The sequence below is a fragment of the Corvus cornix genome, chromosome 6 (assembly GCF_000738735.6).
Source record: "Corvus cornix cornix isolate S_Up_H32 chromosome 6, ASM73873v5, whole genome shotgun sequence".
NCBI lineage: Eukaryota > Metazoa > Chordata > Aves > Passeriformes > Corvidae > Corvus > Corvus cornix.
The window spans coordinates 15,186,043-15,213,891 of record NC_046336.1 but is presented as its reverse complement, the minus strand read 5'-3'; the positions used below and the strand labels follow the sequence as shown (position 1 = coordinate 15,213,891).

Genomic DNA, 27,849 nt, shown 5'->3' with positions numbered 1-27,849 from the left:
GAACTCAGGTTTTTGTTTGAAAATTATGCTTTCCTTGCTAGAGGATGACTTTTTAATGACCTCTGTGTTTTCAAGTTTACTTTTTATTGTGAGCTAATGGAGATATTCAGGCTTGTGAGGCAGCTCAGTCTTCCCAGTGGAAAACAGCAGTGAACTTGTATGATTTCATAAGCCTTGTTTGCTAAGGTTCACCAGAAATCCATACAGCTCACTGTAGTCAAATGGAAAAGCCTTTGGGATGTCTTTAATTTTGCATTGAGACCTTCCTTTTCTTTTCACTGGATTTGTGTACTGTCAGTTACAGGAACCTTTAACTCTCAAAAATAAGAAGCAAATTAAATTACATAGGTATAAAGCACGATGTGGGTGTCCACGTATATTTAGCTTTGCAAACTTTGAACAGTTGACAGAACAACATATTTTTTGCTTTCTGGTCTCTTCTTTCTTTTCTTTCTTTCTTTCTTCCTTTCCTTTCCTTTCCTTTCCTTTCCTTTCCTTTCCTTTCCTTTCCTTTCCTTTCCTTTCCTTTCCTTTCCTTTCCTTTCCTTTCCTTTCCTTTCCTTTCCTTTCCTTTCCTTTCCTTTCCTTTCCGGCTGATCTCATTTCTGTTTTTAAGGAATTTTGTAGTGCAAGCCCCAAAACTTTCTTGCAATTCTGATCATACAATAAATGAAAATGTGACTAGTTCAAGCTTCCAAATGTCTTTTTATTTCTTTTTTCCTCAGTATTTTGTGTATTAGAAGAAGTGTTTGGGGCTATTGTCACATATTACATTTAATATTCATATATCAATAAACAGTTTTATGTACTACAGCTACTTGTTTAAAAATATGTTAACGATGGTTGCTGTAGCACTCATAGAAATTCTCCCATAAAAGTGTTGGTTGTTTGAGCCTATTCTAACTTGTTGGTTTTATTTCTGTATATGGTTATTTCAACATTTTCACAGATGAGAATTAATTTAATGCTCTACCCATTTATTGTCAGAACCTTTCACTGAACTCAGTAAAATAGGACTATTGAGTACAAAAGATAGCTGCAGTCAATCTAAGAATTGCAGGAAATGTTAAAACAAAAGTACTTCAGTGCATTGTTTTATGTATATGTGATTGTACAGACTTTTTGGAGGCAATGCTCAGACAATCTCACAAGCTGAATATTTTCAGCTTGGTATGCAGGAGTTTAGGTCAAAATTATCCAAAAATCACACAAAATAATGAAATGTATGCCCACATTGTCAGGTATACATTATAAAAGGCTGATTTAGTAAACACAGCTTCTTCCTAAAGTTTCTACAGTGCTGATGTAACCTGTGTGCCATGGTGGTGCATCAACACTTGCCCTGGAGAACTGGCCCGGGGGCAGAGAACAGGTGGGGTAACACTCAGGTCAGGTAAACACACAGGAACATTCCCACTGGCAATCATGTGGAAGCTATATGATGGATTACTTATGTTTCTTCCTTCACAGTTCTTTCTGTAAGCCTCTTTAATTAATTTAATTAATAGCTACTTATATTTTTTCAAGGATACAAATGCTATTTGAGCGAATGGGATCAGAGAAATAGGAGTGTGACCAATTTAATAGCATTGTACATTTAGTCTGATAAGCTATTGAGGTATATTCTATCAGTTGTGGGTCTGATGTTATAGTGCACTGTTTCACTGAATGCCATGGCCTTTCATAGCTAAAGAAGCTATTGCAAGGAATGTAAGCAGCATCATCTCTTAATTTGTCCCAATTATCTTTAATTAAAAATCTTCAATTGACTTGGCATAAGTGATGACTTGTGAAGATGTCACTAAAGTGACAAATACATGTGTAAGAAATGTAAGGTACATTGTGGTATCTTTTACCACGGCTGATTAAGCAAGTCCTGTTGCTATCATCATTCATCTACAACTGACTTTACCCATAAAACTTATTTTTAGAATGGACTCTGCCCAAGAACAATGAACAATTAAGTTCCAAGTTTGCAAATGACAGTCTGTCCTCTTCTTTTCTGTTGTTCGTTCATCATTGTCTTGCTTATAGCCACTGTGATAATTTGAAATGTAAAGTGATGGGGGTTTAGACTGCTTGGTATTTATCATTCAGCGTACAGGCAGAACTACAAAGCTAGGTATGATCATGTTGTCATTATATCTTCATTTTAATAACTTTTAAAAGAAAAGGAAGTATTAAGGTAATTAAACTGCTGTGAATATGTGTCACATGTTAATATGAAAATCAGTGAGAGAAGACAAAAATTAAATTTAAAATCCCTAAACACCTTGTGTAAGATTTTGCCATTTTAAAGCATGCAACACAATCCTGTACACAAAGAAAAGGTTAGAATAAATGTGTATGTTAATGATGTTCCAGGTGCTTGTCTAGAAGCAAAGTTGTATCAAAGAGTATTTTGTAAATTGTTAACAAGATACTGTTGGCAATAATCTCTGTGCCCTTCCTCCCCTCCCCAATTTATTTCATGTAATAGTATGTCAGAAGGAGTCCAGGCAGACCTTAATGATTATGGTCCTTTAGGGTCTTTTGCAAAAGGAAGGGATGTGCCTTGTACACAATGTCATTGTTTTCAAATAGATCATGAAACCTGCTAGAGTATGACTGCCTTCTTTCTGAATTATGGCTGTAAAGCATATAAAGTCATGGCTCTGAAAAGAGCAGGAAAAATGGGATATGGAAGGAAATTACTTGGTCTTTAAGGGCACAGTTTGGCTGTGACTTAGTCAAGAACAAAGGTTCAAATAGTTTATAAAGCAGAGTTATGCCAGTAATTAATTAGGAAACTTCATACTTTATTCTTGTTCTTCACCTAATACCAAGGATTATAAGGATTTAAATAAAGAAATAATCAAATTTCCCCCACATGTCTTATCCTCAGAACAGTGGATTTCACATGCACATACAAACCTGGAGTACTTCGCTCTGCAGCATATTCTGCTGGTTCAGAACCATCAAATCGCATTTCGTCAATGACAATATGTGGTACTGACTTTTATTTTTGGATACTTGTATTCAAACTAATTTTCTAAGTTCATCTTGAGATGGGGTAGATAGTAATGAAATGCTATAGTGACAGGCTAAGAGTTATTCATAGTATTACTCAAGCGTAATAGATTATTTAATTTGGTGTTGGACAGCACACTTATTGCCAAGCAATTTGGTAATAAGCAGTAGGATATCAGTCTGCTTGGAATACAATTAACTGTGTGCTTTTCAAGAAGGCTGTGCTGTTGGCTAATGCTGATTTAGATAAGTAAAACTAGAATTCTGCTTTATTAAGTAATGGTTTTGTTTTGCTGGACTCATCATAATAAAATATGATATGAAAACAAGTGACAGTAGAAGTATAACATGCATGAATTTTGGCAATGATTGTTAGGATATCATAAAACTATGCTAGCTCTGTGCCTTCACTCTCTTCACTCTCTTCACGCCTCCCATTCATCAAAAGTATTATTGATCATTAATGCCAAAATGAAAAATAAGAGGTAGCAATTCATATAAGAAAACTTTTGGATGGCAGTAGTTCTACATTAGGTGTAGTTAATGGTCATTTTTGCAACCACAAATGTAATATTTACGTCCATTGAAATGACAGAATTGATTAAATGGGATAAGAGAAAAGTGATACCAGAAGCTCCAGAGCATTGTTTTTTGTAAATTTGATTGATGTTGATGGGGCATGTTTTGGATCTGCAGAATCTTAGTAAGAAGATGAAATAAAATCACAACTAGGTGAGCAGTTCATTACTTCTCTTGAGCAAAAAGAAAAAAGCAAGAAAGAATGGTAGTGAATGCAATAATCAAATTTGCATCACTGTGTAAGCTCTGCATAGGCTGACATAGAAGGAAAATCATAGGTTATGATTAACATTAATAACACTTACATTGCTAAAGCAGTTGGCAGATATCAGCTAGAGATTCATTTAGAAACATTGCTTGTAGCTACTGAGAATGGTATTCAGCATCAAATACTTTGTATTAGAAATTTTCCCTGTCAAGCAAATGAAATGAGTTTAGCTTCCAGGAAAACATAAAGTGACAGAACAAAAGAAATGGAATGCAATTTGGGGTTCCAGAGATATGAAGAGCTTCTATTAAAGTGTGTCTGTAACATCTGTCTACAAGTGTAAAATTTTTTTTTCTTGTTTTAACTTTTATTCTTTTTTTGGGTTTTTTTGCAGTAGTGTAGGTGTATGGATTGCCCTCTTTTTCTTAGTAATACTAAAAGAAAAAAAAAAGAACAAAAGAAAGAACAAAAAAATCCCTAAGATTCTGTCATCCCAGGAGATACTTGAGGAACAAAATATCCCCAGTATTGTTATCCAATGGGCAGTTGTTGATGTCTTCTTTCCCTTTCTTTTATTCTGTTCAATTTTTATTTTCTACCATTTTTTCTTCTCCTGTCTATGTGAAAAAGTACAGTATTTCCCCTGTTCAATGTTGTTTGTAGGTTCCTTTTATTCCAGAATCTGACATTTGAACTTCCTAGGAAAAAAAGGAATATTATTTGTCTATGCTTTGTAAGCAATCTTTGCTACTGAAGAGACAACTTTAATCAGTCAGTTCTCGGTTGTGAATCTCTGGTGCCAGATGTTGCTCCACCATCCATGGGTCTACTCTGATCAAGTTATGGACTCCTCTTCCTGACCCATTCCCATGAGTGTGCTGGACAGCACAGCCCTCCTGGAGGAATTGCTCGGCAGCTGAGAGAGCAGAGGTGTTGGTACACGTGTTCCTAAGCATTGTGGTAGTCAACTTCTAAGGAATTTATCAGTGGGTTCTCTACACAGCATGTCCTCTTTCACAGTAGAAAATAAATCTAGAAACTTAACCTTGAAGTTTTCACAACACTGGAGTTTGATTGTTCAGAGATGAACACTGATTTAGACTTCAAATGATTAGGGAATTGCTGAAATATTAACTATTCTTTCTAGCTTCCAAACTCCTCTAAATTGTGAGGTATCATTGTTTTAATATTCACCTAGCTTAGCAGATTTTAAAATTATTATTGGACTTTACTGATGAAAGGAATGCGTAAGGCTATGTACTTTATCGTATCAGGCATTGCAGGGGAGGTAGGCTTGTGAGTATTCCTGTGTAAAAATAATCTCCTGTATTTTCAGAAGTGCAGGTATGAAAAAACTTCATTTTACTGTTAAAACATTCAGCAGGAGGGTGTGTAAACAAAAAAAAGCTTGGCTTTTAATTGATGCTTTAAATGCTTGGCTAGGTACAATTAATGTCACCATCAAATCAGCTTGAATGCACTTATAGAGAACATTACTATATTAATTTAAGCACATTTATGATTTTATGAAGGAAGTCCTGCTATTGACCCTCATGGAAAGAAAATGTAAGTAGGATCTGAGGGGCATAGGGTCTTGAAAAAATAAATCAAAACAAAGTTGTAAGCTAGTTATGAGAAGTGAAAACATCAAGCAGCATTAAAATTCTTTTTTAACTTGCATTTGCATTTCAGGGTAGGCACATTGATGAAGACAGTGTTTTCTATAGAGGATACAACGGGTAGAACTGTCAAAAATTAACTCCTTTTCAACAGCAAAAAAACATCAATTGAAAATTCTTTCTAACACCCTTATTGACTTTCTTCTTAATTTTTTTTCACAGAGGATCTTTCTCAAAGCTGGAAGTGAGGAAGAAATCTTTGCACATCTTGGCTTGGATTATGTCGAACCATGGGAAAGGAATGCTTGAAATGATTTGCCAGTGTACATTCATCAGTTGACAGCAATGGTCTTTCTGCTCATCTTGCAGTCTGGTTTTGCTATATACACATATATATAATACGTGTTTCTATGACAACTAAAAAAATTAACTAAGTATTAGAAGCCATTTGCACATGCTAATGTTCCTAGAGGATAAGAGTTTAAGTTTTTCAAAATCTTTTCCAATCTTTTCTGGTTTTGAAGTTTCTATGTGAGAGTGGTAAGACTGAGCTTGTTTTGGGGGGGGAAACTTGGAACTGATGAGGTTTTTGCTTATGATAGGAATTTAACATTAGTATGAACAATACTTGCTTTTTAAAATAGTCAGCTAGAACAATACGTAAATAATTCAAAACATTTGAGCTGAGTCAAAACATTACTGAAATGTATGCTGGTCTGTAACTGTATTTCTTATGTATTTTGCTGAATCTGTGTATAAAATTGCTCAGTATGTAACACTTAATGATCTAGGCAGTAACTACGTCGCAGTCTCAGCAACTTGAGGCTTCAGTTGAAATATTTTTCCAGGTAGGACACCATTCTATAAAAACTGTAAACAAGTTGACAATTCAATGAGAGTTAAAAAACATTTCACAGGAAGGGATTTTGAAAGGAAAAGTGGAATAACTCAGTAGCAATCTTCAATTGTACAGAAAAATACTATAAATTTAGAATACTGATTTGGACTAAAGAAGATTCAGATTATGTGGGGTGATGGTCCTCAATCAGGAATTTGAATCATATCAATTTGAAGCATGAGAACCACTGTTTTAACTGTCAGGCTGGTGACTGCTCCAGGACAAAATATTTTAATTATCTGTGCTCAATTTAGATAGCTGGAAATTTATTTATTAGTAAGTGTAAATGCATTGGAATGGGAACTTGTAAAAACTTGAGCTGTTGGGCTATTGGCTGCTCTAGAGTGGTATTCCCAGAATAGAATTTAGTCAGAAATTTATCTAGGATGTGAGAGGCTTTCTGATAAAAGCCCTACAAGATATTTTGGTTTCGGAAAATGTCCAGGTAACCCTTGTGACCATAGTGATAATGAAGGATTTATAATACATTTATCCTTTAATAAACAGGGGCATTCAGAGCTTTAGGAAATGAAGCTATTTACTGATCATCTGCCATTTGTAGAATAAAGGTGATTAAGAACACCAGGGCTGATCAAATAATTTTCTTTCTTAGAAGTCTGAACTTTTTTTCCTCTGTTGAGGCTGACTACACCTCTTGTCATGATGAGGAAAGAATGGCAATGACAGGGCTGTGCACAACAGTTATTACTGACAGTGAAGGCTTCCCATATTCGAACAGTATTTGATACTAAGAAACAGTATGCTTAATTTTTTTACTCATTAATTTCAACTGGGGAATAGACTTTTAGAGGATTGTGTTGTAAGCTATTCTAAAACCTCAGTCAGGGTTTTAGAAAAATGGGATAATGGCAGGAACTTGCTTCTTGCCTGTTTCAATAAAACCATCCTATTTAAGTACAGTTTTGCTGACTGAGCTGAAAATACAATGCTACTTCCTAAACTCCTGTAACTATAAAGCACTGGCATTGCTTCCTGCTTTACAGTGCTGATGTATGAAGTATCTTCTCTGTGTTTTTCATCAGGATGCTGACACTTAAGTGGCAGCGACATTTTTCAGTCCTAATGGAAGAAAACAAAAGCTATGTTACCTTGTCTGAATATTCTTTCTACTTGGCCAACATTTATCAGAAATTATACATTCTGGTTGTGCTGTTTCTGCAAACTTCAAGACACACATGAAATATCAAACATTCTGAATTCCACATAAATAAATAACTCCCATCTTGGGTGCCTATGCATCACTTATAATGATACCACCTGTAAGGGAAAAGTTACCAACACAAGTTCTGTCAGCTCCTCCAAGACTGGAAGAAATCAGCATATCACTTTATTCTTTTATTTCCTTCAATTTTTCTGAACTTTAGAATACATCTTAGAGATTACTCACTGAATCAACTATTATAAAAAATTATGGAACTGATAAATGAGGGGTTGTGTTAAAGAGAAGAGCAGATTAGATGACCAGGATGGTTTGACCATGAAGACAATGCACACCCTCACTGGAGAAGCTGCTACCCCAGTCACTGTCACAGGTACCATGTGCAGGATCATCCCTGGTAGCACCAGCCAAACTAGTCAGCTGAGACTATAGTCAGAAAAGATAAAAGTCATACAGGAGGCCTGGGATGGAACAGGTTAAAGGAAATAAACCCTTTATCAGCTGAGCGTATCTGGATCCATGAGCTAGTGAAAACTCCCTCTAGTGTGATGGAACTGTTGGAGTCAATGGCAGCAAATCTTCTGAACTCATGAAGGACAGGTGAGGCCTCGGGGCCTGGAAAGGGCAAGAACAGACCAATGTTTTTAATAGGAGGAAGGGAAGAGAATTTCAGATCAGTGCACTTAATACCTCCTAAATTGCTAGAATGATTAATAGACTGTGTTTTTAAAGCACCTAGAGGAAAATAAAGTGATAAGTTATTGGTAACTTGTTCATCAGAAACAAATCATATCAAAGTAATTCAGTTGTAAAGTCCCTGGAGGCTGTTTTCTAAAATGCCTGTCCCTCCTCCTCTGCTTTTACACCGAGGCAATTTGGCAAGTATTGAGTAGAGAAGGATCACTGGTTTAATAAGCATCTTCATACTAACTCTCTAAGAATTAATCTGTAACTCTATCTCTGGGAAAAAGTGAAAGTAAAAGGAAAGCCAGTTTTTTGGGTTTTTTTCATGGTTTGAAGTAATATATGATTTGTCAAATAATCTCTTAAGGCAAAGGCAATGAGATATGTTTAGTTCGGTGGGTAATAACGTAGTTAATGTCTAGAGGACTAATGCACTGAAGGAAGAGCTAATTCTATCTACACAGCTCTACAAAATTGCAAATCTGGACAACCTAAATACTCACACAACTGAAGCCACATTGACTTTCTGCAAATAACTGGAAACCTGAGAACTGCTGCTACTTTGCATAAATAACTCCAGAATGTTAAAAAAACCCAACCCCAAGGATTTGCATATGTTATAATCCCCAAATAAAATGTCTTTTCTACTGTTTATGGGCAGAATTATTTGGCTTTTTCAGGTGAGACCATCTTATTCCTAGGTATGAAATATATTCCTTTGCTTTTTGAACAGCTATTTCTTTCTATTATAGAGTTTTCTTTGGCAACTGCAGTAAAAATAACAAAGTCCTGGGTCTAACAGGTTAATTGAAGTCACATAAACAGATGAAGACAGAGAACTCTGTAAACCTTCCTTAAGAGGAAGCAGTCTTTAGCCCTGTTGTGTAGATGCACAAAGTGTCTTTTGCTTTAATCAGGATGCTTCAAGTGTAATTTGTTTTAACTGAAGAGGCTCCTTAAGTATACTGTAGGACATCCTTGACAGCACCAGCCGTTATGTGGAATGCTGTGAAAATGTGTCTTGTGTCACCCTGACCTAAGGCCCTTTGCTAAAGCCAATCAATTACCTCACAAAATGTCAAACAATAACTGGAAAAGGCTTTCCCCCACGAATGCTGTTCAAATGCCTCAGAATACTTAATTCAGAAATCTATTTAGTGTCTGTGTCCTTCAATAAATGTGTATTATAGGCAACCCATAAAATCTAACACTGTATTTCAGTGGGTGCCTCCAAACAAATACTATTCTCCAATGCGACCAGTGATACAGAAACTCCTCATGTGTTGCACTGAGTGGGGGGGGGGGGAGGCTGAACTACATATCCCAGAAGCCCAGGTGCCTCAGGGAAGTCTCTTGGCTGATAAGACTCAATCCCACCTGCAGGTTGTGACTGACCATGGGGAGAGGAGGAGAGAGAATATGTGTTGGGTAAGTACAAAGCCCCCAGTTTTCTGTGTTTTAGTAAGTAAACACACTTATTTGAAAAGCAAGCTACTTTTTTTTTTATTGTTGCATACATTTGATTTCAGTTCCTTTGTGACTGTGCAGCAAAAAATAATACTACATGGTATATTTCCTTTTGTGTTTCATTCTCTCCAAAATTAGCATGCTGATTCAAAGGGATTTTTGGAAATGGCAAAGCTTCCCAGATCCTTTCCCACCATTTTCACATTTTAAGGGAACAATATTTATATGAAACAAACTCAGACACATTTTTATTAAATAAATAAAGCCTTTTTAGCAGGACTAGTATAATTTCATGTGTTTGTTGCTAAATATACACATACTATGTCCAAATTATCCTAAATCTTCTGTCAGCTTTAGTGTCTTTTCCTCTTAAGGAAGCTATGCATTAAGATATAATAGAAAATAGCAAGAAGGATCTCCATTTTAAAATAATTGATGATTTTTCTGCTGGGGATATGCAGATTATATTCCAGAAACTGGTGGTTGCAACACTGAGAGAAAAAAGAGCAAATAATAAAAAATCACCCAGCACTTTGAAAATAAAATAATAATCTTCATATTTTTCTAACCACTAAAAGAGAGATGACTTCGAATTTTCTTCACAGCTGGGTAGATATAACTTCAAAATTGGAGCTTGACAAGGTTATGTAATTGTGTGACTAGGTAGGAGTGTTTCTGCAGTTGGAAACTGTTGCTGATGATACAAGTCTGAATGTGTTCCATTTTTAGTAGCCTAAGGATGGGTTGAAAGACCACTTGAGCCTGTGGCTTCCATAAGAGTACTCTATAAATCCCACACTTCAACGTGCAATGGTGGGGAAATTTTGCCTTTGCACTCCTCTGACACACAAAAGATCAAAAGACGTTGAGAGGATACCTGGGATTTACTGCTTCCAGCGATCCTGAAATCCTTTGGTTCTCCTTTAAACTATATTATGGTATATGAATTGCGTTTCTATGTTTTAAACTAAACTAAGGTATCAGAGACATAATTCTATGCCTTTTGTCCTTTTACAGTATGCTTTTAAATGTGTTAAAGCTGCTAGAAAGTGTATTTTGTGTTGGCGTTACGTGAGTGGGAAGTGGTTGTTTTGGAAACCCTTACAGACTGGTTGCAGGGCTGTAGCGGTTGCAGGGCTCTTGACAAATGATTGATGATTTAATTTGAATCCTTCACAATACCAGCACTAAAGGTGCCGCACTAAAAAAGAAGCGAAATACCATAAATATCAGTGTCCTTTCATACAAGATACCACAATCACAGAAGGAATATGGATGTTTTTCTCCCATTAATCTTACCCCTTACGCCCAGTTCGATTTGATTTCATGAGGGGACAGGGACACATATCTGAAGGACTCCACTGTCAGCCACAGCACAAATGCTCTCCTCCTCTCTCTTGAAGAGGCTCACCTTTCTCTCCCTACTCACCTGAAGGACCCAGAGGTTCTCTTTGACTACATATGACCAGGAAATTGGACATTGAACAGCTTTTAGCTAATTCGTCTCAGATGTAAATAAAGGGGCCTAATGAACTATATATTTTTAAAATGTGCTGCAAGATCTACTGGTACATGTGTGTATACAGGAAAAGATTTTCAAAAGCACCCAAGTGAGAAAGAAACTGTAGATGGGTGGGCCACTCCACTTTGAAATTTAGTGACAGATGGCTGCTAAGACAATCTACACTAGATGACAAATGACTATACATTAAAGCTTTCAAAAGATCAAAAAAAGCCTCCAAGAAACGTTTGAACTGAATTTTAATGATCATACAAAATTACCAGCAAATCAAGAATTGCAAGCTTTTAAAAAGAAGGGCTGAGCAGAGAATAAACCTTCTATTGTAAGGGAGGGATGAACAGACATGAAGATTATCAGAGCCCTCAGTGATGAACTTAATATTATAATTATTGCAGTCCCTAAGAAGTCAAAAGAAGAACCTCAGTGAGTTGTATTAAATCCCTCTAAAAGCAAATATTTCTCATGCCAAATAAGGTGGGTACCTAAAAATCCCTGAAAACCAAGCTTTTATGCACAAGCTAGGACAAATTAACCATAGGCAAATGGGAAAGAATAACAAAAATGAATAATGATGAACTCTTACGATTTACAAGTTTTAACATCAGGTTGTAATATTTGTAAAACCATAATGGAGGCTCGCCTGAGAGCTGAAGTATATAGCATTAAATGAATAGAGTTCAAGAAAAACAAATGACTTGTAGGATGAGAGACATCTATCTCAGTGGTCTAGTTGTGAAAAACCATTATTATGGGTAATGATTTCTTGCTTTTGGGAAAGGGGAATAGTATCTTCAAAAGTATCCAGCTTGCAGAATCTATAATCTCAGCAATTCCTTTTAAAAGAAGCAAAGAGGATTGACAGTTATTCTTATTGCAACAGGACAACTGTTCATTTTCCCTTTTTAGCTCTACAAAATGATCACAGAAACAGCCATATGATGTTGAGTACTAGTTGAATTTCACTGCAAAAAATTCATCTAAAAGCAGACAGAGACAACAATCTCAAATTATGCTGATATATCAATCATAGTATGCCACGGGGTTCTCTAAGGGAGCAGAATTTTAAACTTAAAGTTCTTAACTTTTTATATGAGTGATTCATATTCTTGCTGTTGTATGGATTTCTGGTTGTAAAACGGACAGGTCACATTTTAGCTTTTGATCCTCATATAAAGCTAATTAAGAAAACGTTATTAGGAATTTCAGTTCCTCATCCAACCAGAGCGCTTTTCAATGCTGTGTCCTTTCTTTGATCTGGGTTTTCTCACAATTTGTAGAACACTTTCTTAGCACCTAAGTGCTCAATTAAACATTTTAGGCATTTCTGTGCAAAACCAAGCAAACCGTGTAAGAAGAAATACTAAGACACCCAACAGCAGCACTGTACTGGGCAATGATTGACTTACATAATTATGAGGAGGTGTTTGTTCTCATGCAGCACAAACCAGACTTCAGGCTTCTGAATCAGGAGACCCATTTCAGCTACACTGGGCTGATTTTAAACTGATGAGAACTATTACCCTTAAAGAAGGTTGGGCTTTTTTATGCCAGTGAAAGAACTGCTTTGTGCCTACAATGTCTGTGTGGGATGAAACTCGTGGAAGAAAAAAACTATCTGACAATAGGATGTTTATTTGAATCAAGATAAACCTGTAATCATAATCAGAAAGTAAACAGATAATTCATTTGTGTGAAAATATACCTTGGATCCTGTAAAAACAAAATACTGTTGGGACCTGCACATATTATCTGTTCTATTCCTTTTAGGAATTTATGTAGCAGGGCATTCCAGATACTTCTTAGTGACATCCTAGATTCCAGAATCCTAAAATAATGGGAAAAATGATGTAAGTTGAGAATAAAATCCAAAATAATTTGGTTGGTTTTTTATTTAGCAGGACCATCATCATGCTCAAGAATAGTCAAGTTACTAACATTAACTGGCAACATATTGTTTAACTTGCAGTTATTTCACTTCATTAATGCCAGTGAGGACTTCATAAAGTAAGTTTATCTAGTTTTCTTGATAAGAGTGTATTACTCAAAATTAGCTTGCATCTTAGAAAATTTGGAATTATTGCAAGAGTAAGAATTATCCAGCTTTTTAAAATTATTAAACCTTGAAGTTTAATGTTTAACAACCAAAACCAGAATAAGTATGTACAGAACAGACAAGGGTAGTAAAAAATTGTTACTTTTCTGGCCCCTTTCTTGTTATTCTTGGGGGTTTTTTTTCCTAAGTCTTACCTTTAAATAAGAAAAATCTTATCCTTGTGTGCAACTGAGAAAAGAAAATGGGTTTTTTGATTGTATTATCAAACTAACTGATTTACACAAAGATGCTATGCTTTTTAAAAATATCTTATCAAAACACAAAACTCAGTTTATGGAATGCATTAACATTCACAACTGATAATGCAAATGTGAATTATATCACAGTACACTCAATATACCATCTGCTGCAGAAAGAAAAACATCTGTTGGTAAATGTAAACTGTTGAGCTTATGTGGTATGCAATATGTTCAGATACTGTATGGAATAAATAAATTGGACGTTGACAATCTATTATGTTAGAAGCATTCAAGACTTTCTTATCTTGAAAAGAGGAAAAGCTCAGCTGCAAGTGTGTTTTGAGATGGTGGAGGAAATTATTGTGCCATGTCCCATCCAGATGGCTTTTGCTGAAGCCAGTCACTGACAGGCTGCTGCAATCATCATCAGCAGTTATGAGATGCTTTAAACCAGCATGAGCATAGATGAATATACTTCTCGACAGTAGAAGTTTCTGTGCTTGAATTTTCATGATGGTGATGACACTGCAATTTGTGACATTGTTGGAATTGGCTGTATTTTCTGGCTTCTAGGATGAAAATCATAAGCATGAAAAATGTATATTCACATGTACGAATGATAAAGAAGACTGTTGCGCCTTTGAAAATATAGTTATAATCTTGTGTTGATGCTATTTTTAATTTTTAATGTGCTGCACAGCTATAAAAATGGAAAATAGACACTAGTTTTTGAGTTCTAAGGGCCATGATAGCCCTTATAAGGTCTAATCTAATCTTATAAACTCAAGCCCTTGTAAAATCTAATGGGTTTTTTTCTTAATTTAGAGTATCCTGTTTTCACATTCATTTGTTCAATACATTTTAAGCAATTAGACAAAGATTTTTTTTTTTCTTTTTTTTTACCCACAACTGAATGAGACAGCTGAGGCAGAGGTAAAAGTCTGGGAATGGCACTGGCAAATGCATCCATATGTAATGTACTGTACTGCAGAAATTTCCCTGACAACTCTCCTTTCATTCCTTGTCAACTCATGGAAAGCTCAAAGAGTTTTTCACATATTTAACAAACTGTTAAGTATATAGAAATGCATATTTGGCCATATATCTAAAAAGGCAGAAAACTTGTTCAAAATGTCAGCATTTCTATTTGAGTTTAAACCTTTCCTTTTCCTCCACATTGTGAGAAGGAATTTATCATAATCTGTTGTTAAACAAGTCAAAATAACATTTGTGCTAGTGATAGTTTCCAGGTTCTGTTTATTTAAGCATCTTAAAATGCAATGCTTATTTGCAAGGGAATATAAGCCCTCCTGTGGTTACCACAGCACTAATGTTTCTCCATTGTGGAGAATCCAAAAGAAAGGGAACCCTTGCTCAAGAAGGTTTGGGCTTCTTTTCTGCAAGAGCATTCACTGTTGGTCTCTGCATTGCTTTAGAACAGCTCTTCAGCTTTTTACTCTGTGCTGTCCTTGCAGGCCATTGTTTCTTTTCTTCAGTTTTCCAGCATGTTCTCATTCATTTTCAGGCAGCAGATAGCAATGGAAGAACGCTGCAGACAAAACACGTTTTAACTCTTTGTTTGGATCAAACTCCTCAGGATACTGTTCTTTGTGGTACTAACACCTGTGGTACCCTTCACTCCACGTATCCATAGAGAACTTTTTATCCTTAAGAATGGTAACTGAAGTGAGCCTCACAAGTCTTTTTATTAGTGTTAAGATGTTTCACCTGCAACAGAACGGAATGACCCAATGCAAAGTGAAAAATCTTTGCAAAAATAAGCACTAAAACAGGGTAGATGTAGCAGCTCTTAGTTCTACATTGCAAGAAAAATATCCTATGTATCAATATTCAAAACACTAGAAGGCATCAATGCAGGGACTAAATGGCTGCATATAGTCTCTCCAGCTGTCCCACCTGTGCAAGAGTGCCTTATTTTAACTTATTACATGTGACATAAGTGAACCATGCATTTTGTCTTAGTTGACCTAGCTTTAAGTTTTCCTTCTGTCAATCTCTCCTAGGACTTGTGGTCTATTCTGCACCAAGTTTTTAAAAATTAGGGTGTAGGTATTTTTTCAGGTCTCCTCTGTACAACCAGAGATGAACTCGACTGTTGAATATAAATAGTTTAAAAACTTTCAGAGAAGACAGAGGCAACAATACTTTTTTATGAGTTCCATTTTGTCAAAAAAAGCAGATTTTGAAATATGAACAGGTTCACAGCTATCTTGCTGCAAGAAATAAAAGCACAACCCAAGCTCTCAATATCAAGATAATAAAAGAGCAGTCTATTTTCCTTAGTGGAAATAAAGATCAGTTAACTGAATGGACCTAGGCTTTAAATATCAATAACCAGACTGGCAGCTCTCTTCTCCTTTTCCTATTTGGACTGAATGTTAGATACAGGACTGCTTATGTACTAAAGAGGAAAATAACAGCTTAACACCTTTGCAGTAAAAATAACCTGCTTTCTTTTTTTGGTTGAATTTAGATCTAGAAAACGTTACAGCTCATCTGGTAGTGGAGATGGGACAAATGATCTAAGAACAATGAAAGTGCCTGAGGGACAGAAGGTGTTAAAGGAAGATAAGTGGAATATCAGTCTATGCAGGCGCATGCAAATACTGCCAAAGACTTTGTCCTCTTAGTGCCAGCATGAAGATTAGAAGCAGTATTGGGCCAAGAATGGAATGCTCTGAGAGACATCAAAGCTTATGCTTTGTAAGAAATTTAAAATCAGAACAGCCTAAGATCAGAAACTGACCACTGATCTCCAAATTAGACAAGACTAAAATAGGCAGTGTAGGAAAAAACCAGTACTTTAAATCTCCTCATTAGAGTGCTGCGGTGCAGTGATGAGTGAAAGAACACAAAGAAATGCATAAAAAGTTGGGACTATTTTGAAATGTTTATATTTGCTCATTCACATAATTCTGAAATAATTCTAGGTATATATAAAGGAAATACAGCCTTTGTGTGCAAAAGACAACTAATTGAAATCTTATAAAATATAGGAGATTTTTTATTGATTGTCCTAATATCAAGTCAAAATGGCACTCAGCACCTTTGACAAAAATTTAAAAGGTATAAAAATGTTATCAGCAATAAAGTTTATAAATTATTAAGGCAACACTTCAGCCTGAGGAAACAAAAATAAAAGTTTTTTTAATACTACTTAATTTAAATTGCACTCTGTAAACCTGGGACCTTCTTAGATGGGTTTTTACACTTGTCAGGAAACACAGAAGTGTGTGTTGAATCATAGGTGTTGGTGATGCTGTGGAGATGTCAAATACAACTCTGTCACTGGGAATCTGTAGAATATGTCAGAAATTTTGTTTGATGATCCTTAAAATGAAGGAGGAAAGTCTGAGAAAGCAGACAAGGGAGTCAAATTCAAGGAGCAAAGGGGATGTGAGTAGTGAGGCAATAATAGAATTCATGAGAAGATCCGCCTTTTGGGGAGAGAGTGGAGGTTCTGGCAGTTGACAGGCCAAGATGAAGGGCTGTCTTTGTATGTTTGACAGCAGTCGGAAAGGGACATAGTAGAGCTGGAGAAATAAAAGTTTTTAAAATAGTGCTTTAGTACATAAGGCCTGAAGAGGGCAAGTTTCTGTAAATCTAAAGACAAACAAAAGTGCGAAGTTAGGCTTATAACGAGTCAAAAGCAATGGCTGTGATTCTCCAGATCTCAAATCACCAAGCAGGCAACTTGTCTATTTTGCAAAGCTTCAACAGGCAGGATAAGTGTGGGAGTTCTCTTCCAGTGTAAGATGAGATTTAGGTATGGTGCAGATTGCAGTGTCTCCTCCTGTGTGATAACAAAAGTTCTTCTATTTTCTCAATCTGTTTTAAGATAAAAATGTCATATTGCAAAGTCAAAGTAAACCTAAGGCTCCTAAGAACCCCTCCATTGCAAAGATGAATTCAGCAGCTAAAATGAGATTGAATGAATTGATAAGCCTTATGCAATTTACCTCTAGTTATGGAGGAGGATTTTCTGCAGCTTTCATATTAGTTACATTCTGCACTTGAAAATGCTGCATTATTTATTGTATGCATAAAACTTGATTCTGTAAGGTCTGCAAAGAGTTTTTTTATTAGAAAGAAGTGGCAGCAGTTTCTGTTTCTTGACATCATACCAACAGCAAACAGTAAAGTCACGAGTGCTGGCTACCTTCCTTGATTTATATTTAAAATGTATATGTTTTTCTAGAAGATCATTGTACTAATAAAGTGTTGGATATTTAAAATGTGAAAGATGGCAGGTTGATTCCTTTTTGTTTGCACAACTTTTAAAGCTAAGAATGTAACATAAATAATGCAGTATATGATTATCAGCTGGTGAAGAAACAGAACAGCAGTTACCTCAGAACATCAGTTCCTGTTTACCAAGATATTTTGGGGAAACTGTGCTATTGTGGTGAGAGTATTGCATACATATTCAAACTGTGTGTTTACTATAACTAGTAGTTAAATTTAAATTATTGTGAGCTATATAGCATTCTAGTTGTCACAGGAAATACCATGGCTTCTGGCTTTAAGAGTTAAGTAGATTGTATTTCCAACATAGAGAGATGTCTCAGAATGGTAAACTTTTGTTTTCAGTTGGAGTCTGCAAGTACCTTCCAGTTGTTTTTTATTTCTTTTCTTCCATACTTTATATAATTGAAAATTATTCCTATGCCTGCTTGGCTCCCTCAGACTCAATATGCATTAATAGGTGGGATATATTAGCCATCTTTCTGGAGTGCGTCCCCTGCAAGCTGAAATACGGTGAGTAGGAATAATCAGGAAATTTGCTCCAAAAAGTCATTCCAGACCTGGATTGCAATGGTAGTGTAGTGTACCCATGGACTCAAAAGGTATCAGAAGATTTCTACATGTCAGCTCTCTCTGTTTCCTTCTACTTAATGATATTATTAAAAACCTTTACAAAAAGAATATTATTTTTCAAGAATACCTGGTAATTTCAGCATTGCTGTGAAATGAGAAATATGGCTGTGAGAAGCAGGTTGGGGCACAGCATCAAGATATCTGCTAGACTTTGATCACTAGGTGGGTTGTATCAGAGGGACTGGAAAGGTTACCAGCTGGAGAGATCCTGTTTCATTAAAACCTGTGAAGCTTCTGGGCCGTTAATAAAGAACCACTACATTGTACTTTCAGTGAAACAAATAAATAGTAGGACTTGTTATTTATTGATCTTTTCATATACTGAGATATACTGAGGACCATTTAAATAAGTGTGTGCGTCATCAGTATAATCCTGAAAGTAACAAAATCAGCATCTGCTGGGTTTTGCTTGGGTTGTTTTGTTGTTTGCTTTTTCTTTGCTACAGTACAAAACAGAGCAAAAAGAAAATCACTGCCAAGTGTATAAATATATGAAGACATATCTTTGTAAATATTTAAATAACTAGTAAAATAACCTTCCTAGTTTTGTACAATAAGTAGCAAAAACTGCCAAGTATGATTCCAAATGTTCTGCATTCTCTCTTCTATAATCAGTGCAAAGATGTAATGGGCTTTATTTTAAAAGAGGATTCACCCAAGTACCTTGTGTTTGTTTTCATGGTTTTGTAAGACGTTAAAAAAAATTGAAAGGAAAAGTATCATTTTTTTGCAGATGTACCATGGGGATTTAAATAAGCATACAAAAACTTCTGTACATTTTTTGTCTTGGTAGTTGATAATTCTTCCTAAAAATCAACACATTTCATATCCAGTACCACCTTTCTCTTCGACCAACACATTGATTAAATACTCAGCATCTGCAGTGATGGCTGAACTTTCCAAGGGTGTAGTTGCATCTTTTCCAGGGTCACATAGCACCATGCTGACCTAGAAGCAACTCAGTGGCTAAATCGCCTAATTTACTACCTTTTTTTATTTCCTGCTCCGGCAAGATATGATGTATGTCCATCAATGTTGCAATGCAAAGTTGAGCAAAGACTGTCTCCTCTGTGATGCTACTAGACTGTGTCAAGCAGTCAGGAGCTGTCCTAGGCATTCTGTACATGAGGAAATAGCTATTTTACAGCTATTTTACATGGGTTCTTAGGCCTACTTATTCCCTAGAAAGATTGTATCTTTCTTTAACCTGCTTTGAGTAGACTACACACAAGCACAAAAAGACAAGCATACAGAAGCACAGGTTTGCTTTCAAATAAAGCCAGTGAAAAAGAGTTGTTATATTTTAAACTACCACCAAACCTCTTTTACAAATGCTTTCTGATATCAACAACTACTAAAACTAAACCTTCAGGGAGCATGAATGCAATATGTAATGTAGGTTGTGCTGTACAGTGCGAAAAGTATGAGTAGGGTTATACTAAGATGGGTTGATGTTACTCTCTGCCCTTAAAGTCCTTAATGAATTGGGCTTAATTCTCCCTTTTTCAGTATTTTCTTTTGCTCCATTCTGATAATGTCCATATGTGAGCTTGGAACATGCCTAAAGCATTAATACTTACATGTTAGAATATAATTTTCCTTCCTCTCAAAGTAGTGCTGTCTTCTCAGAGATGATCCTCTTAATTGTTCTCTCATCATTCCTTAGAGTACCCTTAAATGAGAGATGACAATGTACCTTAGAGCCACCTCCAATCTTCCACTCCATGTTCACATTCCATTACAATGAATTCTGGTAGAGTAAGACCCTGGAGAGTAATGTTTTTACAGTCTCATTACCATCTAGTGTATTAGACCATGGCAAAAACATAGCTTAACAAATAATATATCCTGTTACAGTGAATGATCACTTGGCAGCAATGGTTATTTTAAAACTTTATTCTAGGCCTTTAAACTAAGCTTTCACCATCTGTTCTGCCATCTAATTATACATTCAAAAAGAACATAATTCACAAGTGTATCATAAAAGTGGGTAATGTAATTGATTAAATGATACTGCAGCATGTATCTGTGTTTGGTTATTCAGTGCCTCTCTTTTGCTTTCAGCTCATAAATCACTTTGAATACATTGTAGAGTGACTTTTTCTTGGCAGACAGACAAGGATGTACTCTCTCACATTTGAGGGGAGGCAGTGAACTGATGATAATGATGGATGGAAGGAGAATACCAGAGAGGTACAAATACTGTCAAACATTAAGTATTCATGCTCCAGTTCTTTGAAGGAATTGGACCAACTTGCTCTCTTACACTACTTCAGAAAATGGGGACCTCCTTGGCAACTATCTTACACTAAATAAAGAACCAGGAAGAAATTGCTTGCTTAAATGGCTCCTGACATTCTGTGTATAACTTTTTGCATGATGCTTCTACATGTGTGCATTGTTATGAATGGAAACCTTGGGCTTTGTTTTGCTTAGTGACCCAGGTGCTTATATTACTTTCAAAAATATTACAATGCATTCCGTTTGTGGAATAAGTCACATGCTAGGGCCTTAGGGAGTAAAAAAAAGCCTGCATGTTAAAGCAGCTAGGAAAAGGAGAAAAAGCTACCAAAAAAAGAAAGAAAAATTACTTGTCATTTGTTATGACAAATAGGAAATTTATGAGTTCACGCATTTCAAATAATAGTAAAACCTATATAATAGCATAGTCTTTGCAATACTTAGTTTATTTAATACTTTAGAATTCTTAAACCTAGCAGATTTTAATGAATCCATAGAAAACTCTGGTTGGGAATTGACCCAAGCATAAGGTCTATTTTAATGAAAGTTTCCTTAGACATGATGAAATAGAAATTTGAAGTTCCTTCTACAAAACTCTAGAAAAACTATAGATTCCCTTCAGAGTCAACTGTCTGAAGATGCACTTAGTACCATCTGCACTTCCATTTCATTTTCAGTGTTTCTGCACTAACTTTTTGTGGATGCTAAAAGGCAGGAGCAGAGAAATTTTCCAGCTGCTGAAGCATTTTGTGAAGTTTTTCTTTCTCATGCTTTAGCTGAGAAACAGTGAAAGACAGTTTTGTAAACTAATTCTCTATCTGTGCACCTGGGTTTGTTTTCCAGCCTTGTTTTGGTACTCTGGAAAAAATATTTTGAATGGGTGTTAGAGAACCTCAGCCAATCCTGCTAGGAGGTGGCTGGTCAAGCGACCAATCATATCATGCTCTCTTGCATTCAAAGACCTGTAACCTAGCTTGTAAGTAATAAAATAATTCCTTTTCTCCTTGGATTTGGATTGTGTCGTTTCTTGCCAGTTCTCAGTAAAACAGCAACAACTTTTCTACAGTAATCTACTTCATGTACATTTTGCTACATGTGGTGTCCCCTACGTGCATACATAAACGTGTTGCACAAGAATGCGATGGATGAAAGAAAATACTAATTATGAAATCTGTTTTGAAAGATGTTTAAAATTAAGCAGAAGAAAATTTCATTCTTACATTGCTTTTAACATTTTACCCATTTAGCAGTATCTCCATTTATGCTGTAGATTCTGTGATTCCTACTATGTTTTAGCTGACTCCTCTCAAAAACTCTTCTCTGCTGTTATCTTTGTTCCCTGACTTAAGCAAATAAGGAGGGAGAGTTTTTGTGACATTAAAAGATATTTAATCTAGTTTGTTACTTTAGTAGTTTGGCCTCAATCTTCTTCCAAGGGCTATAGTACACTCCTCAGTCATGTCTTGTCATGTCTTCTGCTCTTTCTTAATGCCTTCTTCCCTCATTCTGACAGGTAATTTAGAAAGCCTGCCACATATCTTTCCTTCATCTGATTCAACTGGATGTGAGTGGATTGAAAGACAGAATATGGTGGAACAAAACAATCTGTAGTGTGTTTGAGTATTCTAATAAATATTTAAAAATATTTGTATTGACTTCACAAGGATTTCCTAAGTATTAGCAATGCAGTCCAGACAGAGCACTACCATGATTTTGCCAGAAAACAACATGTGGTTATTTCCTCAAGAGATTTTTTTTTTTTTTTTACTATCAATAAATAATGCTTTCCTCTTGTACTACTATGTAAAATAGACATTTATGCTTAACATATGTTTGCTTGGAGGTAAAATAAATGTTTGATGGAGTGTTAAAGCAAACATGAAAACTTAGAGAAGCTTAAAACCCCACTAAATTTCTAGATTGATAATAACACCCATAATCTGCAATGATGTATTGCTCAGAAGAGCAGACAAAACAGACAGGTATCAAACTTGGCATCTATATAAATCAATAAACCCCATAAACTATGGATGATACTTCATCTTAGAATGTATGGACAGATGAAAAATCTCATTTCTTTCACTGAGCTGAGCTACAACACATGCAAGGAGATCGGAGGCCCAAGCACAGATTGTAAATGGTAGGATTAAATCTGTAGGACTAGAGCCAAAACCACCCTCATCAGTGGGACTTCTTATGCTTACTTACGGTGGACTGTTAACTGGTTCCTGAATTATTTATTCTGAAATCTGAATAGATACTCCTTAGTTCATCCTGTTGCTTATGAATGTAACTTTTGCTACCATTGGTATACTGGCACATTTTCGCATTTTCACATATTCAGCTTCACAAAAGAAAGTACTGTCTGAAACCAGAAAAATAACTCATTTTACCAAGTTCAGAGCTGGCTGCTATATTGGGGTTTCATTAAACTGGGTCAAATTGTTGAACCATTTACATTTGTTGTTAAAATGTTCATATTCTTCTAGGAGTCAATAACAAATGAGAAGTTTTCTAGCGAAAAAAAGAAAGAAAAAAACCTAATTATTCCAGATGCAAATATCTCCAATCTACAAATGTATAAGCAAGATATAATTTTATCTTCTTTTTCCAACTTTCCAAACCACCATTCTCCTTTCACATGCTCTGTGTTCTGCTGATCTACTGTGCTTCTCTCAAATTTTTAAAGGATTTATTTTATATTTGATTTTCATTCCTTTATATTTTCTTTTTTGTTAATTTGGTTTTTGAACTTCAGTGGAATGTAATTCTTTATACTAGAATCCAAGTTTAACTTTCAAAATCACATTTTCCTCTTAAGCTTAAAACTGGGAAAAGTACAAAAAAACTCCTTATTATATTTAATCTTTAAGAACTCAGGGGAATCAAAAAGGAAATCTCTGAGGGTTTACTGTTTTTAAAAAGAGATTAATTCTTGTCTAAAGCAATGATTTAATATGTCAGACCTTTTGAGTTTTTCTTTTATCAGGGATCAGGCTTTTTTACTTTCCAGCAACCACAGAGATACTGACTCAGCTTGACAATGTTTATAGTAGACTTTATTTAAGCTGTAACATAGTTTTGAGATATGAAGTGAGTTGCAGAAAGAATCTAAGAGGCTCTCTGATCAGCAATGAGAAATTTTCCACAAGATAACTGTAAGTCATCTGCAAAGTGGAGCTCTTTTGACCAGCTACCCAATTCACTTCTTCATGTGCTAAAATTTAACTAGACTTCGCAGACTGATGGATCATAAAGCTGAAAGGGTCTATTTGGTTCGTTCCCATTGACCTCCAGAGCAGGCTGGAGACCTTTGCTGAATAAATCACTGTTCCAAGGATAAGTGTCTTTTCAGTCAGGTATCCACTGTGGCTGTAAAATTCTGGTGATGACCTGTACCCTTGGTATGATTGACCCAGTGTTTCATAACTACCCTGATCAAATGCCTTCCTTACCTGAAGCCTTATACCAGCTAAAACCAGTCCCTGAGCTTATTCTGCTCCCAGAGTCCAGGTCAGACCTGTGGTGTGGCCATGTCTCTGTGGGCTGTGCTGGCCCGATGGCGAAGGCAGGCACTGCTGGCTGAGTGTGAGGGAGGCCAGAGTGGCCTCTGGTGTTTGGCACCATGGAAAAATGGCTCACTGTGCTCCAGGGGCTGCCTCACAGTCTGCTGCCACACGTGCCTGCAAGCCAGGACATGAGCAGTCTATGCAGAAGGTATTTTTCTTCCTCCCCCTCTCCTCCCTGCCCTTAGAAACAAGGATTTTACTATTGTTCTTCCTGCCCTGCAGTGCCAGGGCAAAGCTGGTGCCTTTACAACATTCAGCAGTGTGGGTGGTGTTGACACGGCCATGACTGAATCCCTGTCAGGACCTGGCCTGGCCGTGGCTCCTCTTTGGAGACCATCTGCTGTCTGATTCTTCCCAGGAAAACTGTGTCCATGTGCAGGAGCCAATGAAACAGAGCTCCCATTAAACACCCACCTGGGGACCTTGTGATCCGGTTGGAGCCCAGGAAGGTTGTTGGCCATTGTAGCTGTATTTTAGGATTTCTGAGTGACCTTTAATTAGTCAGCAACTTACAGAGGTATGTCCCCAAAGAGGCAATGTAAGTCTACTTTGTGGGACTGTCAGTTAAATTTAACTGAGTACCTAAGTCCTATAATGGTAGAAAGGGATTCCATGTAATAGGCTGGCTGCTGATGGACACGCTTGCCAGAGTGTCCAGAAGTGTGGACTAGCTCTTAATACCAATACCCAAAAGCTCAACTTCTCCATCTCCGAACCCATTTCCAACAAAGTACTCTGGCACCTTCACAACTGGGGAATATTTTGAGTCACTAACCCATAACACTCCGGTCTCTCACATACATGGCTAACTTTCCATGGCAAGAAGTGCAGATATTTGGAAATCCCATAACGTGTACTTCGAGTAGTATAATAACCACACTGAGAGCTCCCTTTCTGGTTCACCAAAATTAAAATTGAGACGGTGTTCTCTGTGCCTTGATTCTGCCTTTGGAAGTAATCATGCTCATAATTAATTCTAAAGGGGCTTAATCTTTAGACAGAAACAGTCTGTAAAAACTGAATGATCTCCAAAAATGAGAACAAGGAAAAACATTCTCAGGTAAAATGAAAAGAGAGTACTTCTGGTTTTGATTGGTTGTTTGTTTCTGTTTTGTTTAACATAAGAAGTGAGTAATAGCATAGTTATCTACTTTGCATGCTTGTATTTACCTGTACTTTCAGGAGTTTTGATATTCAGACTTAAAATAGCCATGGTTAAAAGACCTGTGCCTATACTTGAGCCTGATTAGCATTTATTCTCTGCAGCTGATGATGAGAAAACTCAGCTGTTGCTTAAAGTTCCGTGAGGGTCATGATGACCACTTTCTGGGAATGATAATATATGAATAACCTTCTTAGACTAATACTAATTAACTCTGTACAGTTTCTGCTGTAAATTATTTTCTGAGCCACTTAGGATTTCTCTCAGCCAATTGCATACATGGCAAAAGGTTAATTGTTTGTGAAAGACAAAGAAAAGGGCACCTCTGTGACTCCCAGCAGAAATTAAGAAAATAGTGAAGCCTTTCTATGGGAATTCATTTACTTCACATGTGATGTACCAACTGCAAAACTTATACAATATTCAAATATATACTTTCAAGACCATTGTTTGACAGAGCATACATTTATATAAAATAATGACATGGATTTCTGCTTTGTTCAGAAGCCTGGCTAGAAAGAGATGTGATAATTTAAATTTGTAATTTTTGAGAGGAATTATAGCATGAATATATACAAATGCATGTATTTCCTATGCTGATCGAGGCATGCTGGGTTGTTCAAATTACCCTACAGAGAGCAGGAAATTGTACTTACATACATGGCAGCCTCTATCAGACAAATAGGGTTTGCATAATTATTGTGACATAAAATATTTATGTGGCATATAATTACCAGAAGAGATGTGACTTGCCATTTGCAGCCAACAAAAAACAATAGGAACTGCATGTGATGCCACACAGTGATGTAGAACTTAGTTAGATCTGATTTTTAATGAAGAATTTATGGAAACTTTTTCATTTATTTTAAGGCATTGGTAATACATTGTCTCTTCTGTTTCTGACTTCCTTAATGAAAAAATTTATTTACAGAGGTGTTGGGTGAAAAACTCTGAAAATAAAATAAAAATAATTTGAAAAATTGTGTAAAAAAGCTTTTGAAATTAAAGATGTAATTGGGACATTATCAAGAAATTATTTCTTCATTCTTCACCCAAGTTACTTTTCTTCTCCTCAAGGAATAGTTGTTTCCTTCTCCCTCCTGTTACTGTTTGGGGTTACACTTCCTCTGTTTGGGTATCTAGAGTTAATTGTGTAAACAGAGCTGAGATCAATCAGATTTGATGAGTCTTATGTTAAGTGTTCACATGTGAGGAAAAACACAGGTTTTAGCAATTCGTAATTGTAGATAATTGTGGGATTTTGTTCCTTGTGTGTATTTATACATACTATTCTGTAAAAAAAAAATATGTCTGAAACTTGTGAAACATAAAGAGCAGGAAAAAAATTTTAATATGCATGAGGTAGGGAAATAAAATTTGGAAAATTAGCATGTGGGAAACCTGATGGTCAAAATAAGGTAGAAGAAAAAAACTTGTGTTTTGGTGGTAAAAATCATGCTGATGATTTGATTTTGCAGAGCTGAAATGATTGGGCAGGTTAAAACCTGGTCTTTGGATAGCTTTTAAGGTGCATTGTACATTTATCTTGTGTAGCTTAACACTACTTTGATTTCTTGTTCATCAGTGTCTAATCATGTCTTGGGTAAAATGTCAACTTCAGTGAATTCAGTGGCTGTTTTCTCTTTCTGTTAAAGACAGGCCAGACTTCATTCTGACGTGTTTACTTCTTTACTAGTACTGGTTAACCATGAGAAGGAAACATTTTATAATGGAAAATTCATCTTGCTTTCTTCCTAATTACCATTTCCAGCTGTTGCTGGTTCTCTAAATTGGCAATCATGACCTTTCCTTGTAGGATAGGCTAGAAGTTCCTCCCCTTACCAAGAGTGGTAGAATTAGCAACACCCATGGCCAGTAGAATTTCCATTGCCTTGAAAGCTCCTAAGTAAGTGAGTAACATTTGAGAAGGTGTTGTTATCATTGTTGTGCAGATAAAGAAAATTCCATAGAAAGCAACATATTCTGTTAAAAAACAGAACCCACACAGAACTTTTAAACATTTCCTCCATGTTGGAAAGGAAAAATGAATCATTGCTAAATTAGAGGCAGCAGAGAGAAGCTCTAAAAACAATTATTTTTACTGGAATTTGACAAGGAATCATGTCGTACCAGTTTGAAGTGACAAAGGTATTATTTTCTGGACAAAGTTTCATTTGAAAAACTGATTTAAAGTAATTCTGGAGAATCAAATGGAGAAGACCTTTAGGGTAGCACAAGTGTCTGATTTCCTAGCGGTAACTTATACAAGCACTAGTCTGAAAGAAGTTTTACGTCTTTGGGTGTGCTGACATTTTTTTCTTCTTTATGAAGCTCAGTAAATGAAAGTTTTAGTTCTAGGGATTCTGAAACATATTTCTGATCATATGGGAGAGTATAATCATTGCAAGAGAGCTGAATATCACCACTGAATGTTTAGAACGAACAGAAGAAACTAGGAAATAGTTTTTCTCATGGAAGTGATACTTACCAACTCCCTGGAGAGGGAGGTTGGAGTCCTTT

General features: G+C 36.1%; 1 protein-coding gene across 10 annotated transcripts in view; it reads left to right on the top strand.

The window, feature by feature from the left end:
• DNTT (DNA nucleotidylexotransferase) overlaps positions 1-8,831 on the top strand; it is a 140,723-nt gene extending 131,892 nt beyond the window's left edge. For all 10 annotated transcript variants that reach the window (XM_039554471.1, XM_039554473.1, XM_019292767.3 and 7 more), the window contains one exon: positions 5,638-8,831. In XM_039554471.1, coding sequence (XP_039410405.1) covers positions 5,638-5,724 — 87 coding nt within the window. In that variant the 3' untranslated portion in view covers positions 5,725-8,831. The remainder of the gene's footprint in view (positions 1-5,637) is intronic.
• Positions 8,832-27,849: the final 19,018 nt, after the last annotated feature.